The 18,778-nt window shown below is 32.6% G+C and overlaps 1 protein-coding gene across 1 annotated transcript in view; it reads right to left on the bottom strand.

Annotated features, from left to right (window-relative positions):
* Positions 1-16,141, bottom strand: part of LOC108686405 (RING finger protein nhl-1-like) — a 169,401-nt gene extending 153,260 nt beyond the window's left edge. Inside the window, exons 1-3 of the mRNA XM_018191707.1 lie at positions 16,042-16,141; positions 15,720-15,915; positions 14,807-14,966 (exon numbers count right to left, since the gene is read on the bottom strand). Of these exons, the coding sequence (XP_018047196.1) occupies positions 14,807-14,966; positions 15,720-15,915; positions 16,042-16,141 (456 nt within the window). The remainder of the gene's footprint in view (positions 1-14,806; positions 14,967-15,719; positions 15,916-16,041) is intronic.
* Positions 16,142-18,778: the final 2,637 nt, after the last annotated feature.

The following is an 18,778-nucleotide window of genomic DNA, read 5'->3' as shown; positions in this document are numbered from 1 at the left end:
CGGCCTGGCGACCAACACTTCCGATTTTATGAAGAACTAAAAAATTGGATCGATTCGTGGATAGCCTCAAAAGATGACCAGTTTTTTCGCGGGATTTGTATGCTACCCGAAAGATGGGAGAAAGTAGTGGCCAGCGATGGACAATATTTTGAATCATAAATGTATAACCAGTTTTTTACAATAAAGCTTCAAATTTCGGAAAAAAAGCGGCGGAAGCAAAGTTGTACACCTAATAAGTACATCCAGCATTTTGCTATTCTTTGGTTCCTCTCATCTTTCTTACATTGTTTTATTTCTTGTTTTATTGTATTTTTTATTTTATTGTATTTTTTTGTTTTTCTTTTTCTATTTTCCTTTTCGAATTCCCCCATAATAGAAAATAAAAAAACATTGCAGTGTGTTCTCGCAATCATTTCACTCTCTGTCGCCGTCGTCTCACGGGGATTGTTTGTTCTCACCGACTGGCTCGTATCCGCCCGCTTATAACGTTAACGCCTGAGGAGAACCAAGCCGAATCCCATCGAATCATCTCGTCTCAGCTTACGCCAGAAACAGAAATATCATATTTTCTTTCTCCGCACATTCCTAAGAACTCTATAACTACTCTCCTTTCATGATCTCTTCCCTATTTCTTCTCTCATATCTTCGCCTTTAGAGAATTATCCACCAATTCCTCCTACTGATACTGGTCTTACCATCAATGATTATATTCTACCCGATTCTCTTCTTTTTTCATAATATTGACGAATTGATTTATTATGACCTTTTCATCTGTTTCCGTCACTAACAGAGTCGTCCGAATCGAATCGAAGAAGCCGATTATCTATTTTCTGTCCCTGTATCATTCCAGTTTCTCGATTATACTATTCCCCTATAAACCTCCTTTGTTTTAATTCCGTCTATCCTTTCTCTTCTATACCACACAACACATTCACAAACGCACATAATAACATATCTAAGCAAAGAACTAGAAAGAATACGGACAGTAGGAGTCAAGTGCAATGTAGAAGACGTCGCGCAAATAATATAGCTATGAAATTTGAAACTTTTTTATTCACTAAAATGCACTTTCGGTTCACTTTTAAGCCCTCCTCAGAGACAATACAAACTAACATAAATAAATTGTAAATAAAAATTATGCTGTCATGATGAGCCAACCTCGAGAATTTAAATGCCAGAATTAAAAAGAGTGAAAGAAAAAGAAAAAAGAAAAATAGAAAATTTGTGAGATCCGTCATTAAAGTATTATTTTATGAGAGAATCCACATTCCCAACAATCCTTGTTATCTCGATACTGTAGTATTTCATAATAAATTCCAGACAAGAGGAACACGTGTGTCCTTCGGGCACACTTCCCATGCTAGAGAATTCCGGACAAACGCGTGTGGACACATGCCGCCATTATCACAACGAGAGCGGTTCATGCCAAATCACTAACAAATTATTATCAATTAATTATTTAGTGACTGAAAATTAAATCCAAGAAAGAAATTGCATACAGCAATTAATAATCAGAAGTTTTCGTTTTATTAATTGTATCGCGTATCAATATATTCATGGATTTATACATGCATTTGATTTTCACAAACTAATTGGCTCACTATTAATCATTGCCGATTAATTGGTAAATATATAGTTTAGGGAAGCCCCCTCCGGTCTCCCAATGGCCTTATATTGTCAAGATCATGACTTTGAGTGACCTTGAGAAAATTTTAATTGTCGAATGTCATTCGTTAAAAAGTTTTAAACAAAAAAAGTTTAAGAAATAACGTCACATTTCTGCTATATAAAATTAAAATGTTTCTCATATCCCACCTCTGCTTGAAGGCGCATAATTTTCTTTTATATTTTCTTATTTATAATTTTTTGAAGTGAAAGTCTTGAGAAGAAAGTTATGCGCTCCCCCAAGCAGGGGGCAGGAAGTGGGGTAGAAGTCGCTTCCAGGTGAAAGTCATGCGCCCTTATGCTGGGGGGAAGTGAGATGGAAATCGCTTCAGATAAAAATCATGTGTCCCCAAGCAGGGGAGGAAGTGAGGTGGGAATCGCTTTGTGTAAATTGTAAAATATACTTTAAAGCAGAAAATGTCTGTTTTATATGATAAAAAAGGAGTATATATTCATTATTTCTTAAACTTCTTTTATTTATATCTTTTTAACGAGTGATGTCCAATGATTAAAACTTTTTCAAGGTCACTCAGGGTCATGATCTCGGCAACATATGTCAAGATCAAATTTATTGGAGAGGGCTAAACTACATTTACCGATTCGGTTTAATCATTCGGCAAGAGAATTATTACAAAGAAGGAAACATTGCTGGTATATAAGAAATATTGCTCGATAATCAAAATTCCATCATCAATATGGCCTGATTTATACAAGCACTTGAACGACAAAATGAGGAATTTACTAACTTTACTACTAACTTTATTAATCACTAGAGTGCGGATGTTCGTGCACGATTCCGAGGCGTATGCGAAGAACCGCTGTGTGCGAGTGAATCGAATGCTTGCTGAAATTAGATAGTAACATTTCTCGAGGAGACTCGAAGTCCGTTTATCTCGATTGACTTATGGCTTAGTCAATATAAACAAAGCGCGGAGATTTTTTTTGTATTTTGCATATTGATTCGAAATCGTGTGAGAATGTTTTTGTTTCTCAAAATGCCGAAATCTTTAAAGGAAATATTGGCCTCAATTAAAATTGACAAAGATATTTATGATGTTTTTACAAAGGATCAACTTTATTGTAAGTGTTGTTATATGTACTTATATAACATATCTTCATATTCTATAAATCGACACGAGCAAAATAGCAAACATAAACATTTGTATAGATCGAAATTATTAACAAATTCTGTCTGCACGACTATTGACACTGCAAAGGTAGTAACGACAAGAAAGTCAACATTTTCACAAGAATTATGCGAAACTTTTTAGTTGCCGATATTCCATTAAAAAAATTAGACAATCCTAAATTACGCAACTTTCTTGAAAAATGGACACAACAACATGTTCCGAAAGCATCTACAATACGAAAAAATTATTATTTACAATCATGCTATAATAAAATAATATGCCAAATTCGTAATTCTGTTGCGGAAAGTGATATTTGGATATCAGATGAAACTACAGATGTCGAAGGCAGAGTTATCGCAAATTGTGTTGTCGGTACATTACATTCTGATAGTAAAATATTCTGATCCCGGTAAAATTTATCTTCTTCATTCAGCAGTGCTGGAAAAAACAAATAATAAAATAATTGTAAAATTTATTTACGAATCTTTGGAATTATGGCCTGCTGAAATGAAACATGAAAAAATATTATTATTTGTATCAGATAGTGCTCTTTATATAAAAAAAGCAGCAAAAAAATTATGTACTATATTTCCTAAAATGATACATTGTGTCACTTGTTTGGTACACGGATTGTATTACGTAGCCGAAAAAATTAGATATACAAAAAAGCAAATTGAATAATTTCGGAAACAAAAAAAGCATTTCGTAAAGTTCCATATAGAATCGAGTTATTTAAAAAAATGTTACCAACTGTTCCTTTATCACCTTCGCCAATTATAACTCGTTGAGGAACTTGGATTGAAGCAGCGTGCTACTATAAAAACCATTTATCGGCAATTAAAAATATAATTTTAACTTTGCCGAATAATTTGTAGCTATTAAAAAAGCCAAGAAATTATTTCAATCATCGAAAGTCCAGGAATAATTTATAACAATTTTAAATGTATAATAATTTCTCTTAAAAAACTCGAGATTCAGAATCTTCCAATAATGATGTAATAAAAGAAATACAAAATGTCAAAAATATAATTGTGAATCAGATGATATTAAATTATGTATTAAAAAAAAACTAATTTCTGTCTTGGAAAAAAATACAGGATATCAACAATTTGCATCAAATGAAAAATGTATACTTCCTCTTTTCAATTACGCATCACTTACTTCATGCGATATAGAACATAGCTTTTCAAAATACAAATTCATTTTATCAGATAATAGAAGAAATTTTAAATTTGATAATCTAAGAGAAGTTTTAATAATTAATTATTTTTATAATTAAAATAAATTAAAGAATGAATTAAGTCTCTGAAGAAGACTCAAAAATGAAATATGTAAAATTATGATTATTAATAAAAACGTATTTGGTTAAATTTGTTTTTTTTCATTTTGCGCATTGATTTCCGCGCCTACATTGATTTCCTATTTACCTCCGAAATGTTACTGTCTCATTTCAGCAAGCATTCGACTCGCACATAGCGGTTCTCCGCGCGCGCTCCGAGATCGTGTGAACATCTGCATTCTATTAGTCACAATAAAATACTACCGATTAATTATTCGACTAATTGAAATTGAGCGCGTTACACATCAGAGACTCGATATAAACAAGTCAATGGGCTAGATTAATACTATAAGGCAATAAGTCTAGCCCGTGATTTCCTTTAAGAATTATGGCGTTTAAAAAGAGGGTCAGGTTAACTCGAAAGAGAGACTCTGAAGAATTCCTTGGGGGAAAGGGCGTACAACTCTGTCTACGTTGCAAACGAAGATCACACGAGATTCACATATCAAAGCTTTTTATTATCTTATCCTCTCGTGCTTTTCGTAACTACTCGGTTTCGCGAAAGAATCGCTACAACCACTTTCTTCGGCGTCACTGACATAAGTCAGTCAATCCAGTAAGGATATTGGTCACAGTTAATCATATGCGACGATGCGGATTTTTCGCAAGTTACAAAACGCGAAAATAAAATCTCTATTTCACAACTGCAGGTGCTATCTTATAATACAATAATATGAATGTATTCGTGTCCGCGATCACAACGCAACGCTGTAAGCATCATTTATCTTTCTTATTAATAACCAACGCACTCAGAATCTAACCATTGACTTGTTTACATCGCGTTTCTGTCACAGTATACAATAGTGCAACTCTATTCATTATGTGAAGCCAAAATCATAGCGCGCATGCGCAAGTTGAGATATTACATATAGTAACGCCATCTGAACTTTTCTCTCACTTATTCTTTGTTTTCGATCTTTCTCTTAACCGTTGAAGTGTTGTGTAGTAATTGGCGGTAATGACAGTATTAAGTTCGTATGCTTTTATGTCTTGCAAATTGTTTTAGATATTGATAGTGAAATAAAAAAAAGTAAAATGAAGTGAAGTTATTATATATGTGAAGTGAAGTGAAATAAAATGAAGTCAAATGAAAAGAATAAAGAAAGAATTCTCCTTAAAGAGAATTGTAGATATATCAATTTTCTTGCAGAAAACACTTTGATCTTAGTTCTGTTTCAGATATAAAAAAATAGATCAGAAAAAAAAATAGATTGCATATCAAGAAAATGAGTGGAAAAAAAATTAAATATTTGTTCAATAAATGGATGTCCTGGAAATCTTGAATTAGAAAAAATATTTAAATTTCCTAAAGAATATGATGCTTAATTTTTTTTACATTAATAAATTATTTTAACAAATGATCGCAATGGATACGAGGAAGTAGGAGACTGGATTTAGAAGAAAAAGATCTTGAATATTCTTCTAGAAATTGTCAATTATGCTCTTTACATTTTTGAAGAGAAGTAGTTTAAAATTAGTGGTTTAAAAGAAGAGTTCTTCTTCATCCAGATGCCATCCATCCACAAAATTTGGAAAAGATTTGACATTATCATAAGGTAATTTTATAATTATATTTTTATGACTATCAATTTCAGTTTACTTTAGATTACTTATTTATTTTCAGATTACTTATAGATATTTATCTGTTTTGCTGTTTATATTGTAACATGTATATAATTATAATTAAATTTTTATGTTATGCAAACCAAATATGATATCTATACATTAGCATGTGTAAAATCGTATATTATCGATTTTGTATGTAAACTGCGTATAGATTTTATATTTTATAATATTTATAATATTGTAAATAATTTCTTAATGTTTATATATATTGTTTATATATATGTTTATATATATTTTCTTTTTTTCTTTCTAGACCTCTAGATAGATTGAGTATAGTCACAGTGTGAGCTAGTAAAAGAAACTTAAAAAATAAAAAATTCATCATAGATTATAAACTTTTTATCATATTAAAATAAAGTTCATCATTTTCTGTAATTCTAAATTTGTATTCTCCCTTTATGTGCACATATACATATATATGTGACACATACACACACACATATAAATGTATATACATATGTAAATTACATATATATATTGTTTAATTTTATACTTTTTTATAATCAGATTTCTTTAATGTTTCAATCAATTAACCAGCGATTTCATTTACAATGAAATTTTAAAGCGTAAGAATCGTCCGGATAATAATCCACTAAGATTGTTAATTTCTTACGGCTTAATTTTTAATGTCTTCAAATCTCATTGTTACATCGCTTTAGAATATTATTTGAACTACAGACAGGATCTACAGTTTCGGACAGGATAGAAGCGTAAGGATTGCCAGACATACCTTCCATAACAGTAACATAAGACATAACGCAAGTATCAGTCAATCAGAATTAAGAGTTCAAAAAAATTCTCGACTATGATTGGCTTATTCTTAAGGTACATCTTATGATTACTGTTACGGAAGATATGTGCGACAGCCTAAGAGAGTAAGTGAGAGAGAAGTCTAGATGGCATTACCGTATGTCTCAACTAGCACATGCGTGCTACGATTTTGGCTTCCATCAACATTAAAAGTGCCGACAGAGAGTTGCGCTACTGTATACTGTATCGAGTTGCATATGTACAACGCGCTCAAGTAATTTCAACGAATATATAAATTAATCGATAGTATTTTATTATAATTAATAAGGTTAATAATAAAGTTAACAAAATTTCTAATTTATCGTTCAAGTATAAATCAGTGGCCGTATTGATTTGCGATGGAATTTAAATTTGTGATTACCGCGTGCAATGTTTCTTTCTTCGTGGTAATTCTCAGTTGTCGAATGATTAATTGGCAATTATTAATAGTAGTGCCAATAATTAATAATAGAGCCAATAGATACGTTTGTAGAAATCAATCACGTGCGTAAATAAATCCGTGAACATATTGATACGCAATACAATTAATAAGAAGATGACTACTTCTGATTATTAATATATATACTTCTGATTATTGCTATATGCAATTTCTTTCTTGGATTTAATTCTTATTTGCTAAATACGGATACTTCCATATTAAAGCTCAACTTTGGAATTCACTTTACATGCGATATGTTGCGCTCCTTATTTTCTTTCCCATTGTGATTTTTATTTACCAGTTAATGCATTTCCGCCGTGGTTCCTTTATCGGCAGAGATGCGCAATGCTCACGGGTAAGTGATTTTAATAACATTTTGTTAGATGACATTGCTTAAAAAACTTCATAACTTGAAGACACAACAATGGATATCGTTACATATGTTTTATTGCCGTCATATTTTATCATAATGCTCAAAATGGAATGATTAATTGCTATTATGCTGCTGTCATCGTACCGACAGTATAGCTGATCATTTGTTTTTGAAATTTCATCAACTGATTACATATATAAGGTAGCTTAAGAATACAAAATATAATGAAGAGCATATATCCACAACATAAGATATCTTTAGAAAGTTGTACAGTTAAAAATTTTAATAATAAAGTAGACGTTTCGATCAAGTCTCGATGATCATCAGTACAGAGAGAATATAAGTGAAGAATATAAGTGATGTTACAGAAATTAAAAAAGATATTAACAAAATTGTTTGATGTTGATATTCGCTGTTCCAGAAATGACGGTGACATAAAATTATATTCGCTTATGAAAGGAATTTTTTTACGATATAGATTCTTTGTTACTTGGATTTTTGTATAAGCCTTTACCTATGGTAAATACGAAATTTCCAGATTCTGTATTTTGTAACATCAATTCTCGCAAGTATAAGTATTCGGAGTTTTTAATGTAAATTTGCATAAAGATTTTAAAAAATTATTTGGTGATAAGAATTATTTAAGACACTGTGTTAAAAATAATTTTTACCAAAAATAACAATAAACTTATTCATAAAAATCGATTGAAATTTGTCTTATGGATAAGTTTACTGCTATTTCTATTTCCATCAGATTATGTAGATTTAAAGCAGTATCCTGATTGACTCATTGGCTTAAGATCACTGTTATAGAAATTTTGTCTGCGGTAACTCTGAAGCTTATGGCACATACAGAAACGTAAGGCAATAAGCAGTAAGCAAATTGACTAATTATAGTAGAGATCGTAAGGTCAGTAACAAATCTAATGTTACGATTTCCTTACTGCTTACATCTACTGTCTTACGTTTTTGTATGTGCCATAGGCTTTATGGGAGCTCGCGTAGCTCGCGGCAGTTGCGATTGAAATGTTCTAAGCCCCGTTTGCTTTGTTCAAATCTATCCCTATCATATTGAAAATATGTCTTAGTTTGTTTATCAAAATATCGATAAAAACCAAATATTTCATTTTTATTACGTAGATATGGACGTAAGAAAAAACATGAAACACAATAAAATCAATTATATAAATATATTATTTAATTTAAAAATAATTACATGTGCAAGACGAAACATTTAAATCACAAAAACAAAATTCTTCTAGATTAGATTAACAATCGCGACAGCTTTATGTGATAATTATCCGTGACTATATTGCCATTTTTAAAATTACAATTTGTAATCGCAGAAAAGGACAGTTTTTTAATTTGTAAAGTTCGAAGCTGCGCCTGAACAAAGCTGTCCCCTTCCCCTACGCATAAAATTAGAATATTAGTCATAAGTTTTACGAGAACACATTACGAGTTTTACGATTCTACTTAGAATTGACATTAGTTTATATTAACTCAAGAAATCCTGCATTTCGAAAGAAAAATTTGGTGTGTATTGTTATTGTATTAGTATTGTAGAGATTAAGTTATGGAAAACCTATCTGTAGAGAACATGTAGTTTGAGAGTATTAATTTTAGTAATTGTTTCGCACTTACTGGTCAATGTAACACACGTGCATACGCACGCATACACCTTTTCATAACCTAATTTATAAATATACATAAATTAATCATCATTTATTCTGTCATTTTTAAATGATGTAACAATATATTGTAACAATTATAACGTAGATAGTTTTAGATAGTTTTAATAATAACAATAGAAGTATTGATTTAAATGAATTGTTCGGAAATATTGATTTAAACGAGAATTGTTCCAGATGATCCAAGTCAAGCTCAAAAAGAACAGGATAGTAGATAATACAGAGAATAAAGATAACACAGCAGCAATTAATGATATGTTGAAAATTAATTTCATGCACTGATTTGATATTTCTTCAGTAAAATAGAAAATTATTGTTTCAAAGTAGTGTGTAATACTCGTAACGTTAAAAGTATACTAACTGATACCACAACAATTTCAGTATCATTTGAAAAAACATATCGTTGCATGTCAAAAATATTTAAAATTAAAGAAGCTTAAAGAATATGTACGGGCTCTGTCAAAACCGAAAAAAATATCAAATAAGCAAATATCTTTGAAAAATAGTTTTAATTTCACAATATCACATAAATCTTCAAGCAAAAAAAGCACAAGAAATAATTAGAGCGATAGCAACATTTATCTGTAAGAATTTACATACATATAATGTTGTCGAGGACGAGATTTCAAGAATTTGATTTCTCTTTAGAACCAAAATATATTGTTCCTTCTCGCACTACATTTTCGAGTGATATCAAAATTACATGAAGAATGCTTATCATAATATCTTTGTAAAAACTTTTTTGATATGCATGATAACTGATTTATGGACGTTAAGATATGGCGATTCATACATAGCTTTCACATTACAATTTATTGATGAAGATTTTATTATTGTTTTTATTATTGTCATGCACCACATGACAATAGATTATCAGTCTTTCTCTGGAAAATACAATGCTGCAGCTATTCATAAAAAATTAGAAAATGTCCTTTTTGGATATGTATGATGAAAAGAAATAGATAATTTCTGACAATGGAGCTAATAAGATGAAAGCATTTAGTAATAAATCTGTGTGCAATTTAGAGGTATTGAGATGACTTATGTTAAAATATCTTAGAAACATACTCTTTGTTATAATTATTACATAAGAAAAGAAAAGGATTTAGCGAGGATCGTGCGAAGTATAAGAAGAAGAAGGGAGCTGATTAAGATTCTTTGATTAATATAGTAGATAATAAAATAAATTATATATTTCTTTACATTTGCAATTTTTGGGAATTTGTTTCTATTATTGCTTGTTTATATATTTTTTTGTTGTTCCTCTTAAAAGGAGTTCCAGAATGGATGGTCGAGTGCCAAGTAGAAGCACGATTTGATTGAACCTTTTTGTCGGTCCTCAGTGGGCTTATCACTAAAGGAAATGGTATATTTATTATATATACATATTATCAGTTGTGCAGTAAGGGATTACTGCGGATTTCCTGTGTAAACAGCCAGCAGTATTTACATAGTCTTGTTCGCATTAAATTTTCTTATTTGCGCATTCGTTTTGATTTATCGCGCTTTGCGTTACGGCATTATCTAAGAAGTATACGATCATCGCGGCATTGGAGAGAAGAGATGATGATTATTAACATAATTTAATGCGGTTCGTTAAGAATAAGTCCCTCTGTATTAATAAATAGTGTCGGTTCATTTAATTCATGAATTTCATTATTCTACGATATCCAATTTAAATATCGTAGAAAACATTGGTTCTTCGAGCCGGATTGACACCAAATAAGAGAGGAGATTAGTTGCAGTCGTCGATCACAACAAATGGTCGGTCGAACGCTCATATCTCAGACAAAAGCGAGCTTTGGCAAGTACAAGCACTATTTTGTGTTGGAAGCAGGATGATTTGCTGGTCCTTGGGAAAACGATAGAGCACCTTTCTCGTTTTCCTCATGCAGCGAGATTGGCCTCACCTCCTTGAAAAGCAGCAACAAATTCTTCTCGCTTGCGAGGGTCTGTCGACCATTCAAGAGACGCACTTCTCTTTCTCTCTCTCTCTCTCTCTCTCTCTCTCTCTCTCTCTCTCTCTCTCTCTCTCTGGCGCTTGAAGGCGAGATAGCCGATTAAAAACGGTATCAGCATTCGACTAGCATAACGGAAGAAACGGTCTCCTTCATTCCTCGATAGAGCACTCCTTGAAACAGAACCAACTATCGGCAAGCTAACGCTTAAAAGGGGATTCCCGTCTGTCTCTCTCTCTCTCTCTCTCGCGCTGGCAGTGCGCTGGCACCACGTCACTCTATTCGACATTTCATGGAAGCAGGAGGTTGATGAACTTGGGCAGCAATATACGTGCTGGAATTCAATGAGCGCAAATAGATTAAGAATAAGCGATTAAGAAGAATAAGTTGTCATTAAACTTATTTTTGAATATTTGTATTTTAGAAAACATTATCAGAGTAAAATGGCTACATCTGAATTAAGCTAATTGGTTAACAGTCGGGGAAGAATTAAGGCGAGATTGACAATACTATCTCGACAATAATATCTCGAGAAAGCGGCGACATATTCTGCCAAACTCGCAGAATTGCCTAGCAGATTAGAACTGACTAAAAAGTTCTGGGAAGAGTTTGATGGTATTCAAGATAAAATCGAGGAATTAGATGCGGAAATGCAGCTCCGTGATAGAGAAAATTTTGAAAATTTGTATTATTATAACCTCAGACAAAGCATTTCAGTCACGTCTAAAACGAGCAAATCTATCGAATCCAACGAGTTCTACTTCCGAAAATTCAATAGGAGATCAACAAATTATCGTTAATCAACCAATCACCATAAAATTATCGGATGTAGAATTGCCAAAATTCGATGATAGTTATAATAAATGGATTTCTTTTCGCGAACTATTTGAATCTCTCATAGATGCCGATATTTCTTTACTAGCGGTAAAAAAGTTGCATTATTTGAGGCTTGGATTAATTGGCGACGCTGCTATAGTAATAAACATTAGAGATTACAGGCGATAATTATGTAATTGCATGGAACTTATTAAACACAGATCCGAAAAACGATTAAGGTTAGTGGAACATCACTTGCAAGAGTTCCTCGATTTGATGCCTTTGAAGAAGTCTCACATAGCTTTAAGACAGTTTATTGATAATATCTCTCAGCATAGTCAGTCATTAATTAAGTTAAGACAATCAGTTGAGCACTAGGACACAATTTTCATTCATATTCTTGTGCTTAAATTAGATAAAAATACAAAAAGAGAATGGAAGTTAAAAGGTACTAAAATAAAGTTTCCGAAGCTTAAAGAGTTCAGAATTTTTGTCATTGTCTCATAATGAGATAATGTAAGTTCTGTTTCCGGTACCAACAAATCAAACAAATCCATTACCTGCGCATGCGTGTCTGACGAAACCTCGAATTGTCCTATATGTAAAGGTCAACATAAAGTCTATGATTGTAATACATTCTGTAAGTGATTGCTATCGATTGTTGCATTAGCAATGAATTTGTATTTTTAAAACAGTGAATTGTTGTTTTTATAGCAGTAAATTATTCTTTAAGCAGTAAATTGTTTTTAAAGCAGTGAATTATTTTTAAAGCAATGAATAGTTGTTTTTAGAGCAGTGAATTGTTTTTAGAGCAGAATGAATTTTTTTAAAGTAGTGAATTGTCGTTTTTAAAGCAGAATAGAGCTTATTATTTAAAATGTATATCTTTTTGATTTTTCTTATATGAATTAAAATTATACAAAATGTTACAAATGTTTCATTATGTATCATTTAATTCATTAATTAAAGATATTATCTCATGATTTAAATAATTAAACCTGTATTGAATCGCACGTTTTCCGTTCTTTTTGTATATGCTTTTTTTAATGTAAAGGATAAGTAAAAAAAATCTTCCGATATTGCATTTACAAAAGAGAAATTAAGAGAATCATTCGTTTAAGTTGCGATCCCAGAACAATTTTCGGATAAATCTTGGCTATAATTTTGCATGTCCAACTACATCTTGGGTTTTTATTCAGTTGCAAGCCAAGGATTTTTATTCAGTTGCAACAATGTTCACGAAAACGAGATCGATCATCTTCTCGCGAGGAACTTCGCGAAGCCGATCTTATTATAAATTAAATCGCGTATCCATGAAACAAATCAGTCGAGTGACATTATCAAGAAAAAATACATTATTTTCTTGTACCCTGTGTATTACGCGAGGAATTATGAAAAAAAGATCTGAGAAAAAGAAAGAAAAAATTAGCTCCGACAGACGTCGACTCGTCAAGGAATTGCACGCTCCGACAAGAAGATATTTTCCGCGAAGGCGTGTCATAGTCCGGGGATACGACGATCTGTGGCAGGCTAAGTCGCTGGAGTGTTTTACGAGCACGAGTTGCATCGCGCTATTCATCCGGACGTGTATCTCGTGGAGAAAGTACTGCGCAGGAAGAGAGACAAAGTGTACGTCAAGTGGTTGGGATTTGATCGCACAATTCATGGATACACAAAAACAATGTTATTTGATAAAATTTGATTCATATATTTTATTTCTACATATAAAAAATATATCAATATAAGTATATAAACGTGTAAAATATATTTTTTTTATTATCCTTTCCATCTTTTGAAATATACAGATATAAATGTACGATACATGAAATGAAAAATAATAGTGATACATAATAATGACACTACATAAAACATATTATACATGAAGTACAAATTAAGAAAATTGTAATACATAATAATAATATACATACACTGCATTAAAATATAAAAAAAATGTAAAAAAACATAATAGTAATATAAATGTTGATACATATACAGTACCAGTCAAAAATTTAAACTCACCTCTATATTATTATTAATAATAATATTTTATATCAATAATCAAAATTTTTAGCATCAAATGTTAGTTAAAAATTTCCGGTGTAAAGCAAAACGGTCGCTGAATTAAAAATTACCATAAAAATAATTGGAATTATATAACTTTATTTAGATTTTAGACTCTTCAAAATAGCCTCCTTTAGCTCGCAAAACAGCTGTACATATTCTTGGCATTCTTTCTATCAATTTCTTCAAAGTCAGAGTGGAAATTTCAGTCCAAGGTACTTGCAGGAACTCCCACAGTTGGTTTTGATTCATTGGTCTCATTTTTCGCACGTTTCTAACCAATTCATCCCACAACAGTTCAATTGAGTTTAGATCAGATGATTGAGGGAGCAAATTTATGTATTTTAACTCTTTTTGCTTTTCTTTGTTGTTAATATAGTTTTTGCATAATTTTAATGTATTTAGGATCATTATCCTGTTGGAAAACAAACCACGACCAGCTATTTTCTTTCCAGATGGAAAAGCATGGAATTTTAAAATACTGTGATATTGCCGTTGATCCATAACCCCTTCGATTTTTACGAGATCGCCAACTTTTTCTCTAGCAAAACATCCCCATAACTGAACCACCTTCATGTTTCACGGTTGGTACCATATATGCTCTTTTATACGTTCGCCGATCTGGCGACGAACATACTTCCTACGTTTTCCTCCAAAAAGTTCGAATTTTGATTCGTCTATAAATAATACTTTTTCCCATTAATTGACCAGGTGATTAATTGACCAGGTTTTATGTTTTTGTCCCATTGCAATCTTTTGACTTTATTTTGTTTAGCAGTGATTTTCTAGCAGCCACACATCCTTTTTAATCCATGATCACGAAGTCGACATTGGATAGTCGTTACAGATACAGGCTTCTCTCTGGTAGCATTCAGTTCTTCGCGAATTTCTGGTGCAGTACGAAGTCGCGAACGCTTACTTTGAACACAGATGAACTTATCTTCACTTTTTGAGTTACTCTGGGACTTCCAGAACAATGGTGACTAGTGTTTAACCCGGTTTCTTGCTTTCTTCTTAACGTCCTCACAACTGTAGTCTGAGAAATCTTTTCGAAGATATTTGTCGTGAAGAATATCCTTCTTTATATAGTGTAATTATAGCACGTATTTCTACGTTTAATTCTTTTTTTCGACCCATTCCGTGTACTATAAACGGAAGAAATAGTAATATAAATAACCCTTATGGTTCTATGGTTTTTAATTTTATAAATATAATATGTGTTTTCAATTGTAAATTTCCACTAGAAATATAACTGAGCTAATTAAACTTACCTTAAACAAAGAGAATAAAGGATAATTGATAATAATAACACATTGAGAACTGAACAGTAACGCAGCCTAAAACGACGCGCATAATGTAAACAATCTTTTCGAAATAGTGTAAACGTGAACAAGTGGATATTAAATAGCATGTATCAACATTTTGATTGATATTCAAATGTTCCAATATCATCAAACTCAATGTTTCAATTGACATTCAATGTTTCAATACTGTTAAAGTCAATGTTATTTACAAAAATATATCATTTCAAACGCTGAGTCTAAACTTTTGACCGGTACTGTATTACAAAGATATCCAAATGCCCCCACGATAACGTCTCCATCGAGTCCGGTATCGTTTGTCGTCATATGGACTCAGAGCGATCTTCGATTCGGATATCATGTACATCTCATGTAATTTAGATCAACAGCGATACATGATTGACGGCGAGTCATTTCGATCTTTTCGTTCAAACACCGCATGTAATCGTCGAATGTTATCGCATTACTCTTTATGTCGTAAAAAAAGGCGCCTTTCGCCTTTTTAGTTTCTTTCTTGCCGTCCATTCTTACCGCGTACATCTTCGCTCTGAGACCAATTCAATCATTATCGCACCGTTATTTTCATCCTTCATCAGACCGGGTACTTTTTTGTTCGCGAGAGGCACATCATACGTGTTGTCCGCCGGATAATCGCTCGTGTCGAATCTAGCGATATCGCGTTTCATAATCTTGTAAACATTGCATTCTATATGGTAAATGAAACTGCCTGTCGGTGTACATAATTTTACATTTGTCGCGAAATAGTGGTAACATATACTCGTGGTGAAATTCATTCAAGACTTTCGATATGTCAAGTACACATACCCACGTAAATTGACTTATTGAACTTTACTTCGAGTTTGCGGTTCTACAGCGATCAAATTTTCCGCAAAGACGCTACGGCTGTGGAAATTCGGTTTTGCAGTCATTGCCTCTGCATCGTACCGTCCCATTTTGTTACTAATTTTACATCGTGATTTCGAACATTCTCCATAGTTTTACCGAATACCGCGTTCATTAATTTATATAAATTTTTCTCGAAATCATTTTTTGCGCAGGTTCTGAAATTTGTATTGAGTTCAATGTATTCGCGGAGATGGAGATTGCGCGAATTGTAGCACCTGATGAATCTTTGTTACGCGAAGACCGTGACGAGTACATTGCAAGTTCGATAGTGGATGATGTAATGCTGCTTATCATATAGCGTCGCTAGAAGTTTATCCTCGCGTTTGCCGAGCGGCTATCCCACATCGGACAGAAAGGTAGATCAGTATGTTGATCGTGTAGATGCTGTAGATACTCAAGATCAACCTCGAGAATGTAATCAATGGATGAATCCGAAGCGATCACGCTCACGTCAAAGTTCATAGCGTCTTCGATCCATCGAAATTCGGCGTACGACAATGATTGACACATCGCCCGTATAAATTGTTAACATCAAGTACGACGATGATTTCGATGAGTCATACGAATGCATGTACTTGTTATTAATCTGCGCGTATCTGCTTGAACATTGACTAAAGCCGCCGTGTATACCGCGCTTGGTGAACATGATCGTATCAATGTCGGTGAGTACTCAAACTTTACGCGCGTATATTTTAACATCGCGTCCCACGAAACCAAGCAATGCGCAGTAATGCGTGATCGAGACCATAACTCGACTGTCGCGGAAATTTTCGAAAATGTCCAATAACAAGACAGTTTTCAAGTACAAATCACTGTCCGAGCGTTCAGATGGAGAATCGCTTCCAGACGTTTGCGGCGTGAACGTAATCGTTCTCGGATATTGTATTGCCTATCGACGAACTGTAAAATAATTCGCGCGGTGGTAAGCGCATGTCCTGCAATTTTTCGATGCAGTAAACGTACTCGTACGGAAGGAGTCAGTAATTCAAATTCTTCATCCGATAGTGTTAAAAATTTGGAACGTATGATTTTTAATTTGTCTTTGCTTAGAAACGACGCCAATTTATCGAGGCTTGTATTGAGAAATTTAAATGAATCGATGAATCGTAATTTTATGCATTTTCGCGAGTCTGTTCTCTTGGTTATATCTTTAACATGTTTAGTGAACGAAATATATTTTTCTTTGGTTATCGGTAACACATCTACATGTCCTTCGTACGCGGTAACAATTTCCTTAATTATAAAGCGTGCGCCGTAACCCGATAAATTGTGAAAAACGATCGAAATATTTAATAAATTTTTATAATTGCAATTCAAATGCGCTGGACCACGGTATCGTCCGATGAGATGGCAGATCACGGATCCGCGTGTCGTCCGCGAATGGTTTCTCGCAAATGTTATATCGCGTTGCTGTATGCCTCCCATTGCTGTTTCCATGGCGGATATAATGTTTTTTACACGATGTCCAAGTCTTTCGTCGGAGTTATCGCGCGAACCGTACATTATACAATCTTCGACGGAAGTGATATAACGCGTCATCATATGAACAACGCACGTATCCTGTACTAAATACCTCGTGCTGTTGATATGACGCATCTCCCCTGTCGGGTTTGTTTTCCGTAGAACACACTTCAAGTTAGTTTATGATGAATGGGACGCGCTCCTTATTGCAGTGGTTCCCAAATTCGACCCACTTGTCATCCACGCTCGGCAGTTGGATGATTTTCGTTGATTTTCTGGTAGTCCATTACGTGCGACTGCAATTTTTCGTTACTCAAGTAATGAAGGCACCTGTAAATAATAAAAATTATTTTTCACTACTTCTTTTTACTATTTCTGTTTTTTTTATTGGCTTTTCTTATTATACTTATCGATCGCAGGAAAATTTCTTGTTCTTTTTCCCACTAATCTACGAACTCACGAGACGGGACAGATTTTTTTATTCATGCAAAATGTCCAACACCATCGTTGCGTGGATCTTGTATGTACAGCATGTTGACGTGTTTCTCTTTCTTGTTACTGTTAGCCGCAGAGGAAGGACTTGTTTATTCTCGATGTTGTACGTTGATCGACACCGCGTTCGAATTTAGAAATGTCTTTATGTCATTTTAAGAAAATTAGTATTATAGTAATTCATTCTACTTACGAAAGGATATTAACACATAAATAATAATATAATAATATAATTTTGAAACATGTTTGAAACAAGAAATACATATAGATATCAATTTCACGTATAACTCGCTTTTAATTTGGTAATAAAGTTCTTAATCTGCAGACGACATGCATTGTTTCTAAAAACATTTACCAAATAAAAAATATAATATTCACATTTCTATATTTATGAGAATCAAATATAATAAAACAGTATATTAAAAACAATAATCTTATGTTAAATAATAATAACTGCTAATATCGTTGTAATAAATTTTAGATTCTATAATTACAGTGAAAAGATTTAAGAGCACCTCATAGAAAAATATTTGTTTGTATTTTATGAAAAATATTTGTGTGTATTTCATATAAATTATGTCAATAATAAAATTATATCAATAATAATAAAATAATATTAATATAAATTATGTCAATAATAAAATAATAACTCGAATATAATATAACATTTCCTTAATTTGCGAAAAAAAGTTTATAATTACAATAAAATATTTATTTGTATATATAAATCA

The sequence above is a fragment of the Atta colombica genome, unplaced genomic scaffold (genome assembly GCF_001594045.1).
Source record: "Atta colombica isolate Treedump-2 unplaced genomic scaffold, Acol1.0 scaffold18, whole genome shotgun sequence".
NCBI classification, from domain to species: Eukaryota; Metazoa; Arthropoda; class Insecta; order Hymenoptera; family Formicidae; genus Atta; species Atta colombica.
The sequence above is the reverse complement of the archived record's forward strand: the minus strand, read 5'-3'. Positions and strand labels throughout refer to the sequence as shown.